General features: G+C 40.3%; 1 protein-coding gene across 2 annotated transcripts in view; it reads left to right on the top strand.

Moving 5' to 3' along the window:
* GRID1 (glutamate ionotropic receptor delta type subunit 1) overlaps nucleotides 1-16694 on the top strand; it is a 472653-nt gene extending 455959 nt beyond the window's left edge. The window contains exons 16-17 of one of the 2 annotated variants that reach the window (XM_056495389.1): nucleotides 27-113; nucleotides 16068-16545. In XM_056495389.1, coding sequence (XP_056351364.1) covers nucleotides 27-113; nucleotides 16068-16496 — 516 coding nt within the window. In that variant the 3' untranslated portion in view covers nucleotides 16497-16545. Of the gene's footprint in view, nucleotides 1-26; nucleotides 114-16067 lie in introns of both variants that reach the window. The other variant, XM_056495390.1, reaches the window with a different exon arrangement.
* The last annotated feature ends 2183 nt before the right edge of the window (nucleotides 16695-18877 follow it).

The following is an 18877-nucleotide window of genomic DNA, read 5'->3' as shown; positions in this document are numbered from 1 at the left end:
AAGTCCTCTATTTATTTGTAGAGCAGATACAGCATGGGCAGCAGCAGTGCAAACTTCCCCTCATTGCCCCACCAATGTGCCTCAGTCCTGACCTGGAGAGACCAGCTTTAGGGGTAAGAGTGGTTCAGACACACGGCCCCGGCCGCTCTGCTGGGAGTGACGGGGAGCCAGGCACAGGCTGTGCCACCTGCGGTGATGCTTGCTCTGATCTGAGCCCCATCCACTGCCTGGGACACCCATGTCCATCCTGCACAGGCTCTGCAGCTGCCAGATGTCTGGTAGCTGCTCTCCTTCATGGCTGACCTAGGCTGAGTTTGAAGAGGTACACGAGCAATTAAAAATGAATCAACTAGTTAATAATTGAATAAGCCATACTGCCGTGACACTGTTTAAATGTGTCCTTTCTTTTGAAGTCAGTTTTATTTCTAAAAGTAGGAGCCTCTGAGGAAGCTGACCTTCATATAACATGTTTTATCTAGGAAATTATATCTGAGAAGTTCTTGGGTTTGAAGTTTCCATGCACAGCAGCCTGTAGAAGTTAGCAATGCTAAGGTAGAATAATCAGTCTATTCTCAGATCTGTCTTGTATGAAGGCTGTATTTGTTTACGTAGATTAAATGTTTAACAAACTAACCTCTTGCAATTTTGGAGACACTGAGGCATTTGTAGGTGCTTTTATCTTGGAACAGATGTTTGTTTCAAGCAAATAATAGCAGTGAACTATTATTTGCTATACTACACTACAGCTGGAAAATAGTACATAGGCCACCATTCTAGTCTCTCAAGCTGCAGGAGCTGTAGACTAATTGACATACCTGCCACCTGTAAGCAATTTTGGCAAACTGACAACCTGGTTTAGTGGATGGCATCTCTGCCTAAGGTAGAGGATGTTGGAATTGGGGATCTTCAAGGTCCCTTCCAACCCAAACAGTTCCATACCCTGTCCCTGCTGCCTTGTAGATGTTGCTCCTGCTGTAAGTCCAAAGGTGCCCCCAGACTGGTGTTGTGGAGGCTACAGCCCAGCAGCAGGTGTTCCCCTGCACTCTGAAATCCTGCAGGGCAAGGCAGGGATGCTGTCCAGGGTGTCCTCATGCTGTGTGCACAAGCACCTATCTGGCCATGCTATGTGTGTGTTCCCCCCCTACGCTCAGGGACTTGCAGTTGTGTCACTTTGTAGAGATGAGAATATGACAAAAGGCAGTTTCATATAGCTAAGGTGAAATAATTCGCTCTTTTATTGCAAGGAGCTTTGAATACTCAGTTTCCATTGTTGAAAAAGGATCTGTCTTCTCAAGTATAAATATTTTCTTTTTCACTCATCCCCTTGTTTCTTTTTCTAATAAGGCTAAGAAGGATTATTGCATATCTGTGCCTACCCCATCCCATCTTTTCTCTCTTTCCCATCCTTCTCCTCCCCTTTCCCTCCAGTGTGTTCTTGATCAAAGTTGCTCTTGTATGTCTGTAGTGCTCTTTGGCAGTTTCTTTGTTAAACATAGAATACTTTTAACCCTCTATTTTAAAGTAAACTGTACTCCCATGGTAGAGCTGTGCTTGGGGAGGTCGCTGTCTGTGAGGCTTGGAGCACAGCTAGGCTGGGTTAGAGGCAAATTAAACTTAAACAGAGAGTGGGCAGGTTCCAGAAAGATCAGTGATGGGGTTGCTGTCAGGAGAGGGGGAGCAGGGTGAGCCCTGGCACTGCAGGTGTAAAGGCTGAAGGAGGAGGTTCCCAGGGAGAGGGCACAGTGCTGGGCTGAGCTGGCTGAGGAGGGCACAGGGAGGGTATGCCAGGCAGGATGGGGTGGATGAGGGTCCCATGGGAGGCACAGCTGGGTGCAATGACAGGCAGGCAGCTAGAGGCACCTTTGGGTCGATCAGAGCAGCTGGAGGGAAGGGTGACAGCAGCCCAGAGCCAGGGACAGGCAGGATCCTCAGGAACCCTCTGCCTAGAGCCACATTGCTCTGGCCCTGCTGCACACCAGGGGCTGGAGGCTTTTGTCACACTGGCCACAACATCCACTCAGCTAAATTAGCAAATGAATGTAGCATACTTCCTGGCAGACTAGTGGAACATATTTTATTTATGTACTCCAGTGAGGAGGGATTGAAGTGGGACATCTCATGCCTACTGCAATTAAGGTAGGAAACTAAGTTTAGAAAGTGATGGTGAATATAGGTTGAAGGTTTCTGATGTGTTTAGAAGAACCAAGTTTCAAAACTGTGGTAAAGACAGGATCCAGGGCTGAGGGGGGTGTGGAGTCCTGGGTGCTCCTCTGCTTGAGCCAGGAGCAGTGGCTGAGCCTGGCATAGGGGACCAAAAGCACAAAGAGAGTTTGATCTCCAGGAGGAGTTGTATTCAGGAGAGCTCATTTCTAGCACTGTGGTAACCAGCATTTCTACAAGAGCTGTAATGACAGAGCTACAGCACGAGTAGCACACAGAGCATTAAAATCTGCCTCTTAGCTGCATCTGGTGCTCCAGCCAAGTAATTAGTTCAGAAAGAGCTGCAAACTCAAGTCATGCTGCTGATTTTCTTCTGCTTTTGGGAATGCTTTGGCAAAACACAAGTGTTGTGATATCACCTAAAAATTGTGTGAACTGGGATGTCTCCCAGCCACTTTCTTCTGTGAAGCAGAGCTTGTGGAGGGTCACAGAAAAGGCAGATTTTCTTGCAGTCTGAGATTAGACTTTGGTGTTGCCTATGAGGCAAAGAGAAGATGGCAACATTTGGCTTCTGTGACCCTCACCCTGTTAGGAGCTTTAGAAATCCCTTGGAAAAAAATACAGCGGAACCAGAATTGAATGAAGAGCTGTCCTGACTCATGAAGTCCTTGTGCAGCATTCTCACTTTGGCATGGCCCACTTGGTTGGTTGTACCATTTCAATAATTGCCAGCTCAAAGAAAAGAAGTGTTGGGGCCATGAATGTACAACTATTATGGCAGATCTGTCACAGGGTTGGGGTCGTGCAGCTTGCTGGAGAGAGAGAAAAAGCATTCTTTAGAGACTCTTATTTTTTATGTTGAGGGTCTGTGAAGTCTGTGGCTAGAAAACTGTGCATTGCCTTCATTGGCATTGGAGAAATGTTTTCAGCTGCTGTTAAGGTGGTGCTTTTTGCCAGTTTGTTGTCTTTTCTTTTTCCACTTTGTATTCCTTTGGCTTTTGTGAAGGTTAGGCTGAGCCAATGCACTGATGTCCAAGGGCTCAGATGTCTGCATGGTGTAAATCACAGCTCTTAATTACACTGAGTGTGAAGAATGTAGCATTAACTATGAGATGAACAGAGCCTGTCTTTTGAAACCTGACAACATAACTTGGATGCTGATATTAACCTGATCTACTTTTGTAGACTTCATAGGAAGAGTTATGTCAAGGGGACACTGCTTCCAATTAGAATATTTTTTACATTTTTCCCATATGAAGAAACCCACAAAATTTTTTTTTAAAAATAGTATTGTTCCTATGCACTAAGTCAATTCATGAAGACAAATCTCCATTCCCTTTATTTTTCCATGTTGCCATTGGTTCACAATGGTATCTTTCAATTTCACTATTCCTTGCTGGAAGAGCAAAGGCTGGATTGATCTTTTTCAGGATGTTGATACAAGATGTTTTTATTCTACTTGAAGGAGATTTAAAAAAAAAAAAATGTTTCTAATGAGTTCTGCTGTACAAATCTTAATGCTATCCCTATTTAATCCTTATCAGATCAGATTAACAAAAGAAAGATTAGCTCCAGCATCAGGAAAAAAATTTACTGCTGCAACACCATGCCACATTCTTCTATTAGGGCTCAAATTTGCAATCTTTTCAAGCTGGAAAATATCTGGTAACATTAAAATTGCCTTATTACAGAAAAACTTGCACTAGGTCATCTTTTTCCAAAAAGATATTCTGGAATTTATAATCACCCTCTCCTCCTTGTTACTACCCAGCCATCCAATACACACAGTGAAATTTAGTCAGCTCATACATCTATCTCTCTATGTTAAAATCTTGGATTTACACAGCTGCTACTCAGCCTGAAATACTGATACCTAATCTTTTGACTTTGATAAGCTTCAGAAAATTAGGGAGTTGTGAAAAATTAATATTTATTCTGGAGTCTTTGTTCAGTCACTTTATATCCCTTTTAAATCACTGAGCAATCAGATAAAGTTATTAAAAGCTGGTGCCATCAAAATGCTGAACTTTTTACAATTGCCTCTGGATTTAACTTTTTGTTGTAATTCCTATGCATTTATGTCACAATATCAGTAAGCCATAATGTAATTTGGATCATTTAACAGCCAAGGGCTTTGCCACATCATCAGATTGTAGGTGTCTTTTCTCCCCTTTGAAGGAATGAAAGGCAGTTTTCACAACTTTGTCACATCTTTGTTGTCACTATGATCCAGCCTGGCTGTTTCCTGCAATGGGCTCTCCAGCATCCTCTGTGCTTTATCAGCTGTGTCTTTGTGTGATGTGCTATTCCTCTGAAGATCATTACTTCTGAGATCTCATCAGAACTATGAAGAAAGCATTCCAAGTTCATATACTACAGAACGATGGAAACTTATAGGCAAAGATAAAATATCCTACTAATTGTGGAAAGAAAGTTAAATTTTCATATTTTTCACTGTGCATGAGATTATTCACTAAAAAAAATTAACAGACAACCCCATGTTAAACGAAATTAGTCACTTGTACAGGATGATTTTTTGTTTTCTGGGATCTGATACTTGTTGCATCTCTTATAAGAGGTGATACTGATCCACTTACATTTGATATAGCTCTTGAAACACAATGTTAGAATGACCCCAATAAATATTGCTTTGATTCTTTGCACAGATAATATATATGATTAATCAAAAATCTACTTTTCCAAACCAGCTGTGCTATTCTTAGCAATGTGAGTGTGTCAGAAACTGGGCCCAGTGTGTTTGGGAATCTGTTGTGCAAGAAGATTTGAGGGTTTTATTGGTTAAGGCATAGAACAGTTTTCCACCTCCTGAGTTGCTTCTAGTCATTGTCTCATAACTTGTGTCAAATTTATAATTCATTAACAATCACAGTCTTCACAGCTTAGTTTGTGATTTCTTTCCTTTCTCACGCTTCTGCAAAATCATTTTATTGAATAGACTCTTTCCACTTTCCTGTCCTTTTTATTTTTAAATTATTAAAAGAGGGCTGCATTTCAGGTACTGTTCAGAGTGGGAATGGTCTTGTGTACTATAACAGCACCTTATAATTCCTACTTCCTGCTACTCCAACCTTAATAATGTCTTGAATCTCAAAAGGTCTCGACTCTGTGAGCTCTATGAGACAATGGGAGGTAGCAAAATGATTCTAAAAATTATCACAAGTATTTTGGCAGTACACAAGGTGAAAGGAAAGAAACCCTGTGTCTCTGACCAGGGCAGCCTCTTGTGATCTGCCTTAAACCCCCTTGTGCAAATCCCAGCCTACCTCAGAAATCCATTCTTCCAGCTTCAGCAGTCATGAAAATTACCCACTAAGCCTCTCACCTGATATTAGAAGAGCAGGAATCCCAGTGTACCTTAGCAATGAAAACAGGAGCTGGCAGACACGAGTCCAATGGATCCAAATTTGCCACTGCTCAGAACTGTGATTTGTTGTGTATTCATCTCTCTGTGGTTCTCCAGCCAGACACTATTCCATGGCAACCAAGGCTTCTGTACCTTCAGCATGGTGTCAGCAGTGTTGGTTTTGATTATTAAAGTCTCTTGCTTTCACCATTATTTTCACTTTCCTTGTCTTTTTCCTTGTCACTTCATTTACCTTGTCCCCTTTGTGGTGTTATCTTTTTATGTGATAATTTGATTTGCCCCAGGATGGTTCCTTTTGAGAGTGAAAGGAAACACAAGATCATCAAACTGATATTTTATTTTCCCTTCATTGCATGTTCTCTATATTTTATCTTGTTTTTATTTTAAATTATTTTTTCTGTATTTTAATGACATGTCTGAAATCTTTGTACATTTTTTGCTCAGTTGCATATAAATTATCATTTGTTTGTACTACTGTATTGTATTCTACTTTTCTAAGAATAAATAAAGGCTTGTTTGGGGAAAATAAATCATGCAAACATTGGCAAAATAATGCATTTTAATGCCATCTAGAAATTCAGTTTCAAACCAACTTTGAATGTAATAAGCTGAGGAACTTCATTTAACTAGCACTTTTAAATCAGCAAAGCAGTGTTAGGAATCAGTCAACCCAGAATGCAAAGCTTACTGTTGTTTGATGATAAAGTATAAGCTGGAAGAACTAGGAGGAAAAAAAAAAGGAAAAAAAGAGGCCAATATAATATATAATATATAAATTACCATGTACAGAAGCTAGTAATAGCTGGAAAGGCATCTTAACTAACTCCATGCTGGCTTTTTGTGTGAGTGAAGAAACAAGATTTTCTCTTTGGAGGTGCCTATAGAGAAGCAGATATTCTGTAATTCCTGGTCCCAGGCAGGGTGCACATCCAGAATCCAATGAAATCACTCAACTCCTGCTACTGATCACCATAGATTTTGGTTAAGGCTGTAATGGATTTCACAGTGACATGTCATATCTGTGATTTATGGCACTGGGCCCAGGCTTCTGCTACCCAAAGCAGTGGTGAAGCAATTGAATTTTGTACCAGCATATTTCCCTAACTGCAAGGAAGGGATTTTTGTGTTTGGTTTAATTTTTCTCTGTCATGTAAGAAAACCCTGCTAATGGGGTCCTTAGGGATATTATCTGGATTTACCTGGCATGAACCTTAGGGGGGGCAAGAAAATTATTCAACAGAAATAAGCTTAAAAAATGAGTGTTGCCATGCAGGAAAATCAAAAAGAAATAACCTATTTAAAGTTTCAGTTTGGTGATGAGTGTAAGTACTTGCTTAATTTGCATTACATTGCCTATCCCAGAGAACTTCTGTGGCTACTCATGAGCTTGCCATGAGCTTATGTATTTTACTGAATTGGAGCCTTAACATGTCAGATTCTTTTAGATTCTTCACACAATGTTGACACAGCTAATTTTTGTATGTCTTATCTCAGCCTATGGTGGTATTTTAAAGTTGACTTATTGAAGGGGGTGTAAAATAACAAAATGAGTAAAAGTTTAAAATAAAAAAAGCATAAAATGTGACTTTTTCTCAAATTTCTTTTGCATTTTTGTGGTTTGTAAAATGCCTTAGGTGTTGATCTGACTAAGAATGTAAGCACGTACCTAAAAATAAATAAGAGGTGTATTCTAATCTCACCCAGAGCACCAAAACATTTCCAGTCCTCTTAGTGGCATAGGATCAAACTTCAGTTGCTTTGAAACCACCATATATGAAGCAGAAACTGGGAGTTACATTGAAGTTCTTTGGTGAAGATTGACCTTACCATGCAATAAAATTAACATGCAATTTATAAACTTATTTATCAATTGAATTTAAATAATTTTATCATACCTGAAACAACCTGTGGTCAATATTATTAAAACATTAAGGTATCACAGATGCCAATACTGTGGAAAATAGGGGTTTTTTAAAATTAATCAATGGTTATGGTTTTCCTTAAGTCCAGACCCATATTTATAGGCACATATATAAAAAGGAGCCACACAAACTCACTCAACATAAAAAAGTACTATTTCTTCAGAATTATTCAGTATGCAAGAGTTATCTCTTGGGAAACTGGTGTCCAGATTTCTGTTATGCTGAGCTGTTTTAATGATTTGGCTGGTTATGTCTTGTCTTATGTCAAAATAGGAGCTTGGGCAGTTTCCAAAATGCAGCCCTGAATGGGGGCGCAGAAACCTTTTCAAAATTCGATTTTTAATTGCAAAAATTGTGGCTAATAGTCAGAGTAAGGATTTCATAAGGCTTTCATATAGCTGGAGTGGAGATGAGAGGCATTGTAAGTCAGCCAGCACTGGGCATCAAACAGGTTGTAGAAGCAATTCTTTGTCTCCTGTGCCAACTCTCTCTTCTATTCCTGGCATAATAGGAAAAAATGGGAACTTCTGAGATTTGGATGTGACTAGACAGGGATGATGAAGAAGGAGTGTGTGTAGCAATCTGTTACGCCTGATGCTCCAGTAGAGTAATTCAGTCTGTTAAGAGATAACACTGCTTTGATTTGGGCTCACTAGAGTAAGAAGTTACATCCCTTATGGACTAGATTATAATTTAGGATTAAAAAAATGTGTAAAGCAGTGAAAAGGAACCATTAAGTTTTAGTGAGTTTTGGAACAGAACCTTCATGAATTTAATTTTTCCTTCATAAAAGAATAATCTCTCTCCTCACAGTGTAATTTTAGGTGATGTCAAATTCTGAAAACACCACCCTCTTGAGGGCCATCCTCTCTTGTTGTAATGCTATTTCAGACCAGAAGTATAAGAAATGATTAGTATATGTTTGCTGAAAAGAGTGAAATATTAATTACATTATCAGCCTCACTATCTTGATCCTTTTTTTTTTTCTCCCCACATCTTCCTTTCCCTTTCCATCTGGAGATGGCCAATGATGTGAGGCTGGGCCTCAGAAGCATGGTGAGAATTTATAATAAACATAGAGATGATTGGTTTCTTGTTGAAATTGCCTGCACAGACGAATCCCTGTTAGTTTCCCCTCACCTCTGCCTTCCCCTGGAGCTCTCCATGGTGCTGCCCCGTGTTGTTGGCAATGCCTGTATCCCCAGTCTGCAGTGTGTGCACAGTAGAGGTTTCTCCGGGTGCAAGTCCTCCTTCCTCCCAAGTTCCTTTGCAGACACATTGGCATGCTCATCAACCAGCACTCATTCTGTACTGCATTTTGCTGCTTGTGTTGAGAAATGTTTCTTTGCATTCTCTTATTGTCCTGTTTATTTTTAATGTCATGAAAACTGTGGGAACATCTGTACCATGTGAACCGCTCACTCATTCTCTTTGTCGTTGGGTTACCAGCTGGTGAGCCAAGGTTGGTAAGGATTTTAAAGCTTGAAAATCTCAGCATGAGGCTGAATGTCCTCTTTTATACTAAGTAACAAATGAAAATGCTATCACAGCTTCTTCCCTGGCTGGTTTGGGTCTGTTGTGAGGTGTGAGGTCTAGACTGTGCTCTCTGTGATTGCACTTAGTTAATGGATGGTGGTGAATGTGGGAGCAGATCACTGCAAGACACTGGGGGCAACCTCCTGCTCCCTCATCAGGACTGTGTCCTGTGCATTTATTCACAGAGACAGGGATGCAGTTGAAGAGATAAATAAGATCAAGAGAGAGGTTTAGCTGTTTTAAAGTGGTGTGCATTGTCAGCTTCAGTGGCCTGCTGGAGGGATCACTGTCTGGGGTATTCCTGGCAAGGTTCACAGGCAGGACCTGAATTAGACCCCTGGTTAGGTGTGATTTCAGGTTAGATAGATCCAGCCTGGGTAAGGTGTGAACAGGAGTGTGGGAAGATGTGAACTGCTTCATGAAGGTTCTTGCTACTTGCACCAGCACTGTAGCAAATCACTGTTACTTGTTGGATGTCTAGGCTTTTTGGTAATAATTTATTTGCACCTATTTTCTGGCTGAGGGTAGCTAGAAATAAACTTTGGCAATGTATTTGAAACTATTTTCTATCACATTAACATAAACTTCATAGTATTCTGTAAAATCTCACTTTTTTCAGGTTTACTTAGAAGGGAAAAGACTGTTACTGTCTCTTCATAAAGGAATTTCTGCTCTCTGGTGAAGGAGAGCATCACCTAGTGAATAAGGTGGCCTCTTCTACATAATTTTATGAAGTTTTGTTTCTTTGCAGATGATTCCACATTGAATGAAATTAACATGCTGCAAAACTTTCATTTCTTTTATTCTTTCAATTAGGTAACAGCCAACTGGACCTCACCTGATGTCAGTCTCAGTGCCTTCTTCTAACAGCTGGTTTATGGATGATAATTTAGCTAATTGCTAATTTAAAATACATGGTGGAGATTCCACTTGTAAGAGCAGAAGCTTGATTGCAGGATTTGGCCTATTTCTAAAAGCAGGTTTTCAAGTAGACTCTTGAGGTGCATCCCTGGTATTTCTAATAAGGTTCTGTTATGGTCAAACCAGCTTGAGTGGAGCACACTCAGGAACCACTCAGCAGATTGTATGTAACACTGAGTGCTGTTTGGCTGGGTCAGGTGCCTGTGCTGCATTAATGACAGCAGACACACATCAGCAGTGCATCTCTCACACGTCTCTGCATTTCGCCGCGTTGTCGGCTGCGGCATCTCCGGAACAGTGAGTGCCACACAGTGAGTCACATGAAAAAGGGGTTGTTTGTATTAATGTAACACCATGCTGTATTGTCATTGTTCTGCAGCACATCTATTACATCCATCATCACTGCTTTTTCTTCTTGAGCAAGCCAGTTATGCCTGGTTTTGCCAGTCTGTCAGAGCCTACTGGCATAAATTAAAATTACAGCTTTGCATATGCAGTACCTATAACTGAAAGTAATGATAATGACCCTGGTTGAATACAGGATTTCAAAATAATCCTAAACAATGGTACATATGCAGAGCTACTGTTTCTTTAACAAGCTAAATGTTTGAGCCCATGATGTCTGAAACCCCACAGATTGAAGTTGGTTGCTGGGCAGAGCTGTGGAATTTGATGCTGAGTAAGAAAAGAATAGTTTGTGGGTACCTGAGCATGGAAACTTTGCTGTTTTTTCTCTGCCTCCTTTTTCAGTTTTGCAGTGTGGCTGTCTGTGCTTGGAAATGCTTCAGAGTATTCCTTTCTAACTGGGTAGAGGTGTGCCTTCCAGCACCTGTGTCTCATGACCTCTGACACCTGTCATTATGAACACACATGTATGAGTCAAGAGGACTTTTATCTGGGTGGGAGAGAGACCAGCATGTTTCCTGGTCAAGGGCAGAAGAGGAAGTGTCTGTCTGACACTGGGATTTGTGTCAAATTTTGAAACCCAGTCCTAATCACAAAATTACCTAACTTTTTAAAAATAGTTATTGCACAGAATGAAAACCTAATATTAGCATTTATGTCTTGGTTTCTTTCTCTCACCAAAAGATAATCCTTCATATTGTCACCCAGGACAGGAAACAAAAAACCAAACCAGAAATGTGCCCTGATTGATGATCAAGGCTATATTACCTTAAAAGCATTGTTTTCTGCATATCTCCTGAGTCTTATTAACTGCTTTAACAGGCTTTTAATTCTTGGCACAGTTACCAGCACCTGACTGGGAGGTATTGACATATGCAGGGTATTCCCTCCCTGTATGAGCCTGCCTGCCCATATTGGCTATGTTTCTGAAATTTTAGTCCTTCTGGGGTCAGGGCCATCAATCTTTTTCTTCTCCAGTCTAGTGTGCTTTTATTTGCATGTGTTAGATGCCTGTGCAACTTATCACAGCTTTGGCATAGTTTTAGCATCACATTTCTGCAGATATTAGACTTTCCTGTTTGGGAATTTGTCTTCTTTTTTTGCCTTACTGGAACTGCTTCCTCATCTTGTAGGATGTTAATGTCTTGAAGTGGCTTTTCTTGAACTCTGTAATAAGCTCACAGAAATCACAAGTAAGAAAACAGACACCACAATGATGTCTTTAATTAATATATTTTTCTCAAACAAAATTTTCCCTTGGAAAATCCCAAGTGTTGCAAGCCAGTCAGCTGAGCTGTATTACCTGTTAATTAATTGTGTTTAGAGTGATGTAGGCAATTTCTTAAAAACCTCAGCCACTAGCTCCTTTCCAACACCCTTGAATTTGATCATGTTAACTGCCTCTAAACCTCCCAATTAGCTTATTCTTTCATTATGACTGCCCACAGGCTTTTATTAGGACCCACTGTCAAGAGTCACAGAAAATAAACTAGAAAAAAAATATTCATTATTCTGAAAATCATGATGTCTGCATTTATATCTTGCCATAATTTTACTGTGTATGAAAAGCCAGACTTGGTTAGTCCTGAAAGGGAGTCATAGTTCCTTGCAGGTGTGGTCATTCCCAGATAATTCTGGTGGATCTTCCAGATCCCCTCCAAGCCAGGGTGTGCTCCTGCTGTCTGTCAGAGGCCATTGAACCTGTTGCTCATGGTCAAGTGCTTGCACATCAGAAACCTGCCCTTCAAACACCCTCCAGAGCTCAAACTCACTGAGGGACATTGACATTTCACTTGGTATTTATGAATAAGAGAATTTCCTGACGAGGAGCAATGTTTGGTTAGCTGTTCTCCTTGAGCCTGCAGAGGATAAGCCTGGGTGTATAATCAATTTTCCTTAGATGTTTCTTTCCTTCACTGATTAATTTCTTCAACTGATCTATTTGGAGTACAGCATTAATATTGAAAATAGAATTATGAAGCCAGCAAAGGAAAAATATTTATCTTCCTCTGGCAACACAAACATATACTTGTGTCCAACACAGCCATAAAGGAGAAGTGAAGCTGAATTGGCATGAAATGTCTGAGAGGTAACATATTTATAATATTAACTAAATTTTATATATTAAGTGCAAAAAATAAATTTTAACAAATTACTTGATATTTAATAGGAAGCACAGAACTAAAAATAAAGGAGAACATTGAGCTGACAATGGAACAAAATATAATAACTTTTAAGATTTCTTTTTCTGGTTTTATTGCCATTTAAACCTTTCTCCATTTAGCTTGTTAGTTTTCAGCAACATATGCTATGTTACTGATTTCCCAGAAGAACAATGAAGGAAAGAAAAAAAAAGATTAGGTGCATAGAATTTACAGATTCTGAAAGGTTGACTTGTCATGTAAAGCTATCCCAAAACCTCTGCTTCTAGAAATCTTGGGATTCAAAGCAGTTTTATGGTGTGCAATGACAAACTAAGATTTTCAAGGGTTTCTGAATTTTATCTTTGGGTGTTTTTTTTAATATTGGAAGAATCATTCATTCACCATTAAGATAGTCTCATACAAACTTTGACATTTAGTTATTTAGCTGCTCTTTGTCTAATAAGACAAAGGGAAGAACCTTTAAAAATGGGTTTTTATAATTCCTCAGAGATAAGTTGTTTTTCACAACCTTTACAAACATTTTATTTTGACAATGAAAAGAAGGAATAACGTGAATTCCTGTTAGGCCAGGATAAAGGAATATTCCAAAAAATGTGGTCCTTAATAATCCCTGTGGTCTGGACCCAGAGATGTGTATTAAGAACATGCCAGCTGTGGCTCTTCATGTTTACATCTTAAAAGGGCTCAGCTAAATATGTAACCAGGATTAATTCATGCTTTGAATTTTATGACCTTCTGTGCCCAGATGCTCCAAATGAAGATCCTGTTTTTTTCATGAATTTATTTTTGCTCTGCAAACAATTAATGACTGCTTGTTGCAATTATTGAAACCTTAGCTTTCCCTCTGGCTTGGCTTTATCCAAGTCACATTTTACTTGTTCCACTTGCAAAGCAGGATGAATACACTAAGGATGTATTTGCAATAAAAAAAAATTAAAATATAAATAAAACATTGATGTATGTTTTCCCTTGAAATTATCTGAAGAAAGGCATTAGTATTTGGCAAAAGCTCAGAAAAATGTAAATGAGTCATGAGCATTTTGCCAAAGTCTCATTTAGGAACATTTGCTCTAATATTTGCTCAATTCTAACCTGAGTTCTCTTATTTTGTAGTGGAGGCTTGACAAGAATATGAGCCCAGATACCCAGAATGCCAGCTGGGAGTCTGCATCCCAACTGAGAGCATGGTTTAGAAAAACATAGTGCAGGGTACCTAAAGAGGCATTGCACAATGGGCTTCTGAGAGTTAGCTCCTTAGACACAATATATGGTGCTAGCTGGAGTTTGTGGACAAGCAGGGCTTTGCAACAAACTTTTGCTGGCAAACAGGTGAGGAAAATGCAGCAGTGAGTGGTTGGACTTCTGTTCCAAAAGAACCCACCCAGAGAGGTTGAGCTCTTACTGCCATCGGGGAATAATGTAAGAGCTTTTCTCATGTTTGCCCCTGGTCTGCAATTTTGCTTCAAGAAAAGGAACTGAGGAAAGTATGAATTAAATCTATGTAATCCTCTGGCCACTGCATCATAAATCCTTAAGTTTCCTAGCTACAGAATTTAGGAAAGACCCTCTAAGTTACCATCAGCTTAGTGCATTGTCTAATGTGTTGGATGAAGGGCCTGACAGCTCAGGTGTGTTTTTTGTCAGGAAGGACTTAATACAGCTGCAGGGGTTATCTGATCAAGTGTTATGTGATCACTTCATGTCAAAAAAGTTTATTTTTTATTTTATTGCCCATTGATTTTTCTGTAAGTCAGAATTATCTGATTAGAGGATTTGGCTGAAAAAGCAGGATTTTTAAAGTTATTTGTTTCTTTGGTGAGGAAGATTATATCCCCCAGGTTTCTGGGAGCTGCATTGGGATTTTGGTGAATTTATGACATAAATTAAATAGGAATTCATTTTCCACTGATTAGCAAAGAATTTGCAACATGCATCTCAGCCCTGTAATTGTGAAGCAATTGTATTCCAGTTGAAATCAATATGGATTTAGCCTAAGCTGAGGACACAGGTTTGGACTGTACATCATGTAACACTAATTCATTTCCAAACCTATGCAGGGATCAGCAAATTCAACAGTTCTTGAGTAATGTAGAAGGGGTGTTAAATCACAAGGTTAGAATTGAATCTGTAGTTGACATTGACTGGAATCAAGGACTTTGGAGTTGGCTTGGCAATTTACAGGCTGTGACACTTTGTGCTTCTTCATTCCCTGAGCCTAGATCTTGCTGATGTTGGGTTAAACCAACATTTAAGCACAGGTTGACCTTGGGCAGTCAGGGATTACTGGCACGCAAAAGTTTTGGGTAGTCCTGCTCCCTAGGTTGGAGTCTTGCTGTCTGAGTAATGTAGTTACAGGTTTCTGTTGGATCAGGGAATTTCTGCAGTTCCAGGGCTGTTGGGCTGTTATGCTTTGCTGCTATTCTGCTGTGTGTTACACTTGCATCAAATAACTACAACTGCAATCATAGCAGTGCTTTATGAAATGTAGAGAAATTATATAATGTAATACTTTTTTATTGGCAATACAATGCAAGCTGTTAAAATTCAGTCAGACAGCATCCCAGGTGGTTGACTTCACCCTGCCAGTTTTGCTGCTTCCCAATTTGAGCATTTTGAATGCAGTGATGAGGTGATAAACAGCCCACTGTAGATCTTTGCTACTTCAGGATTTAAAGACAACTCCTTTTGTTGTATTTCCTCAGGGAAGCTAAAATGTGTTGTGTGAGTGGTTCTGACAGTCAGTTGGAGAGACCACTCTGGAAACCTTAGGAGACACATTCTCAGAAGATGGTGATGCATTTTCTAAAGACCAGCACCGTTTTTCTGAGCTCTGGCTGCAGACAGACTTTTCCAGATGCCATGCCAAGGTGAACAGCTTATGGTCTGTCATGCAGCTGTTCCAAACACGAGTGTGGGGTCCCCTCCCCAGGGCTCCCAGAGAAGGCCTCTCTCAGTGCTGTTCCTGTAGGTTAACTTCTGTGCCACACAGGTGACCCAGGTCTTCCTGATGGGAAGGCAAGAATTCATCACCACTGCAACCTCTGGCCAGTAGATTTCGACACTTGAAGCAACTACCCTGAAGTCAGGGTTTTTTACTGATCTGTTCTTTAGAAAATGCTCTGCAGATAGATGAGTTAGTGGTGAGCTGTCATGTGGTGGCACAGGGCTGAGCTGCCCACTGGAATTTGGAGTCCCAGGTCATTTGTTTGCGTGCTATGGGCTGTTTTCTGAGCTTGTGCAAGGTGAGGCAGGGGCACGAGGGATGGGCTGGTCCCTGATGTCAGCCCCTGTTAGCTGAAGCACGGCCACCAAGTTTACCTCCCAGGAGGATGGGATTGACAACACCAGGAGCTCCAGCAGGCTGAGATTGAACCGGTGTTTTCCTCAGCATTTTCTTCAGCAGGTTTTTCATCTGGAGATGTCACCAGATCGTGAGGTTTTGCACAGGCACATTTGAAATCCAAGTGATGTAATGAGCGATCAGCAACTCAGGTCACACAGAGGAGAGGAGGGGGGTCCGGATGGGGTTGGAGACTGTGTTTGGACTGATTGTTCTGGTTTCTTCCTCACCAGGACAAAGAAGTGAACCTGGAGCAGGTGCACAGACGCATGAACAGTCTGATTGACGAAGACATCGCCCACAAGCAGATCTCCCCGGCGTCCATCGAGATCTCGGCGCTGGAGATCGGCGGCATGCAGCCGGCCCCGGCCCTGGAGCCGGTGCGCGAGTACCAGAACACGCAACTTTCCGTCAGCACCTTTTTACCCGAACAGAGCGCCCACGGGGCCGGCAGGACACTGACAGCCGCCTCGGGCTCCACCCTGCCGCTGCCCCTCAGCAGCTCGGCCACCATGCCCTCCATACAGTGCAAACACAGGTCACCCAACGGGGGACTATTCCGGCAGAGCCCCGTCAAAACCCCCATCCCAATGTCATTCCAGTCCGTGCCGGGCGGAGTCATCCCAGAAGCGATGGAGCCCTCGCACGGAACATCCATATGACGAAAACAAACAGTACAAACAACCAGCAGAGATTTTTAATACAAAATTTAAAAGAAAAGAAGAAAAAAAAAAAAAAAAAAAAAAAAAAAAGGAAAAGAAAAGAAACTCTTGCATTTTTCTTGTATATACTTGTAAATAATGAAAGAATGAAGTGGGGTAAAAAGTGTATTTTGAATATTCCCAATTTTCGAAGTAAGTAAAAAACAAAACAAAAAACAAACAAAAATGTATGAATGACTTTGTAAATTTTGTTCTATATGAATAAAAAGGCAAACTACTCGTGGTCGTTCTCAAGTGCCAAAGAAGACCTGTTACTGGGACTGAGGGCCATACTTTTCATTTTTTTTTTTTTTTTCCCCATGGATTTCAGCACTTTTTCCCTTACAGAAATAGGTTTTTTTTAAGAGCAAAAAATGTATCAGTTTCTTGCTAGAAAATTCACCATGCTTAGATCTCTCCTTTTCCCACAACCCCATTTTATAGCCAAGATGACAATTCACTCAGAGAACTTAGCAGCTGGTATTAGCATAGCAGTAAAAAATGCTTTAAAGGTGAATTATAACCCAAATCCAACAAACAATGAACAGAGAACATTTTCCTTCTGACAAGAATTTAAACATACACAGAGTTTCTAAATTTAAGCACAGGATTATTGGGTTGTGTTTTTACATGTCTGCTGTGCTGTGTGGCTCTTTTTATTTAACTTTCTGTGTTCTGTTATACATATATATATAATATATATTATACATATCATAACGTATATATATTATATATATAAATGCTTTGATGAACAGGTTTTAGGTTAGGGGAAAAGCTTTTAAGAAAATCTGCTCAGTTCTTTTTCGTTTCTTGCGTACATGGCTGAAAATGGGGAGGAACCAATGGAGTGAGGCAAGGAGGAACAGTAAAGGCAGGAGATAATGGCACTGCAGTGACTGTGCCCTCTGGTGCCATCTCTTTCTTTAAGATTTTACTGAATTTGTTGCATAATGGATGCAATGCTCCCTGTTGAAATCATATCCCTGAATGACGAGTATAAGCACAGCTCAGCTTTTTTTCCATTGATTTTGTAAAAAGAGACATTTTAATGGCCATGTCTATAAATGGCTGTACAAAACCTTCTTTTTTTTTTTTTTTGTTGTCTGTGCAACACAGAGGAAAAAGATAGAGCAACACATATAGCTTATTTGATGTCTTGTCATGCAGATATTACCAGTGCAATGTCGTATGGCAAGAAAAAAACAAACCAAAATCTAAGACATTGTTTCCTTCCCAAACAGAACTTTGAATGCCAAACATAATGGATCCCTGTCCCCCCTCCTACTCTTCATGGACCATCACTCTCTTTCAAAACTGGGACAGTTTAGTGTCTTCTCAAATGTATCCCTAATACTAGGTTGTAATTTCCCTTTGTAGCTGGATTTCTTCACTTTATTAGAACACTGCTATTTGGAAAAGGCTGTAGATCCTGGTGCAGCAAAATCATTGTCTACATTAGGGTGAAAATTTTTGTTTGAAAGAGGTAAAAATGCATTCACATCCCAGGAAAGTCAGCAGGCAATCTGGGTCAGGTGTCTGGGTAAATAAACATTCCATCCAGTGATACTAATTTAATTTGCATAATTACACAACATGTATATTTACGGGGTGATTAAAGTCCCCACATTTTTACATTTCTACTTTAAGCAGTAGGGAGGAAAAGTCAAACTGTGATATAAAACCTGCCTTATGGAAGAGGATACTCAGCCTACCAGTTTTTAAATGAGGAATATTGATGGTGGGCTTAGAGAAGGAGTACTCTTGGAGATAATTAATTTATCTCTGTTGTCAATCTGGTTCTTCATGAAGATGGTGCAGTTTTGTAGCTTGGCACAAATTGCACTATTTGCTTCACACTAATTAAAAATTAATAGTAAAGCTGACTAGATTTATGTTATTTAGAGGTGTGGTCCACAAAAACTTTGGATTTTTTTTTCTTATTTTATCATATTTTTTCTGTTTGTCGTCTTAAACCTGTGGCCACAGGAAAAAAAAAAAATCCATAAATACACTAATTAGTTATGGCAGAAATAGCTGCACTAAAAGACTGTGCTCACACAGGAACCTGTAAAGATGCTTTGGAGAAAGAGTGCATGGATGTGCATTGGAAAAATCTCTGGTTTCATGACCGATTTCAGACTCTAGCAGCAGCAGAGGAATGTGCTGCAGAATCCATGCAAGGAGGTGCTGCAGTGGCTAAGAGGGTGCAGTCTGTTGTGGCACACAAGCCTGCTGGAGGTTTCCTGAGCTGCTGCCCTGCTGTTAACTCACAAACATGCTGCTGACTCGCTGCAGCACAGCCAGAGCAGGGGCCTGAAACCCTCCTTTACTGACACATCTTT

The sequence above is a fragment of the Oenanthe melanoleuca genome, chromosome 6, assembly GCF_029582105.1.
Source record: "Oenanthe melanoleuca isolate GR-GAL-2019-014 chromosome 6, OMel1.0, whole genome shotgun sequence".
NCBI lineage: Eukaryota > Metazoa > Chordata > Aves > Passeriformes > Muscicapidae > Oenanthe > Oenanthe melanoleuca.
Note: the sequence above shows the minus strand (reverse complement) of the source record. Positions and strands in the feature narration are given on the sequence as shown.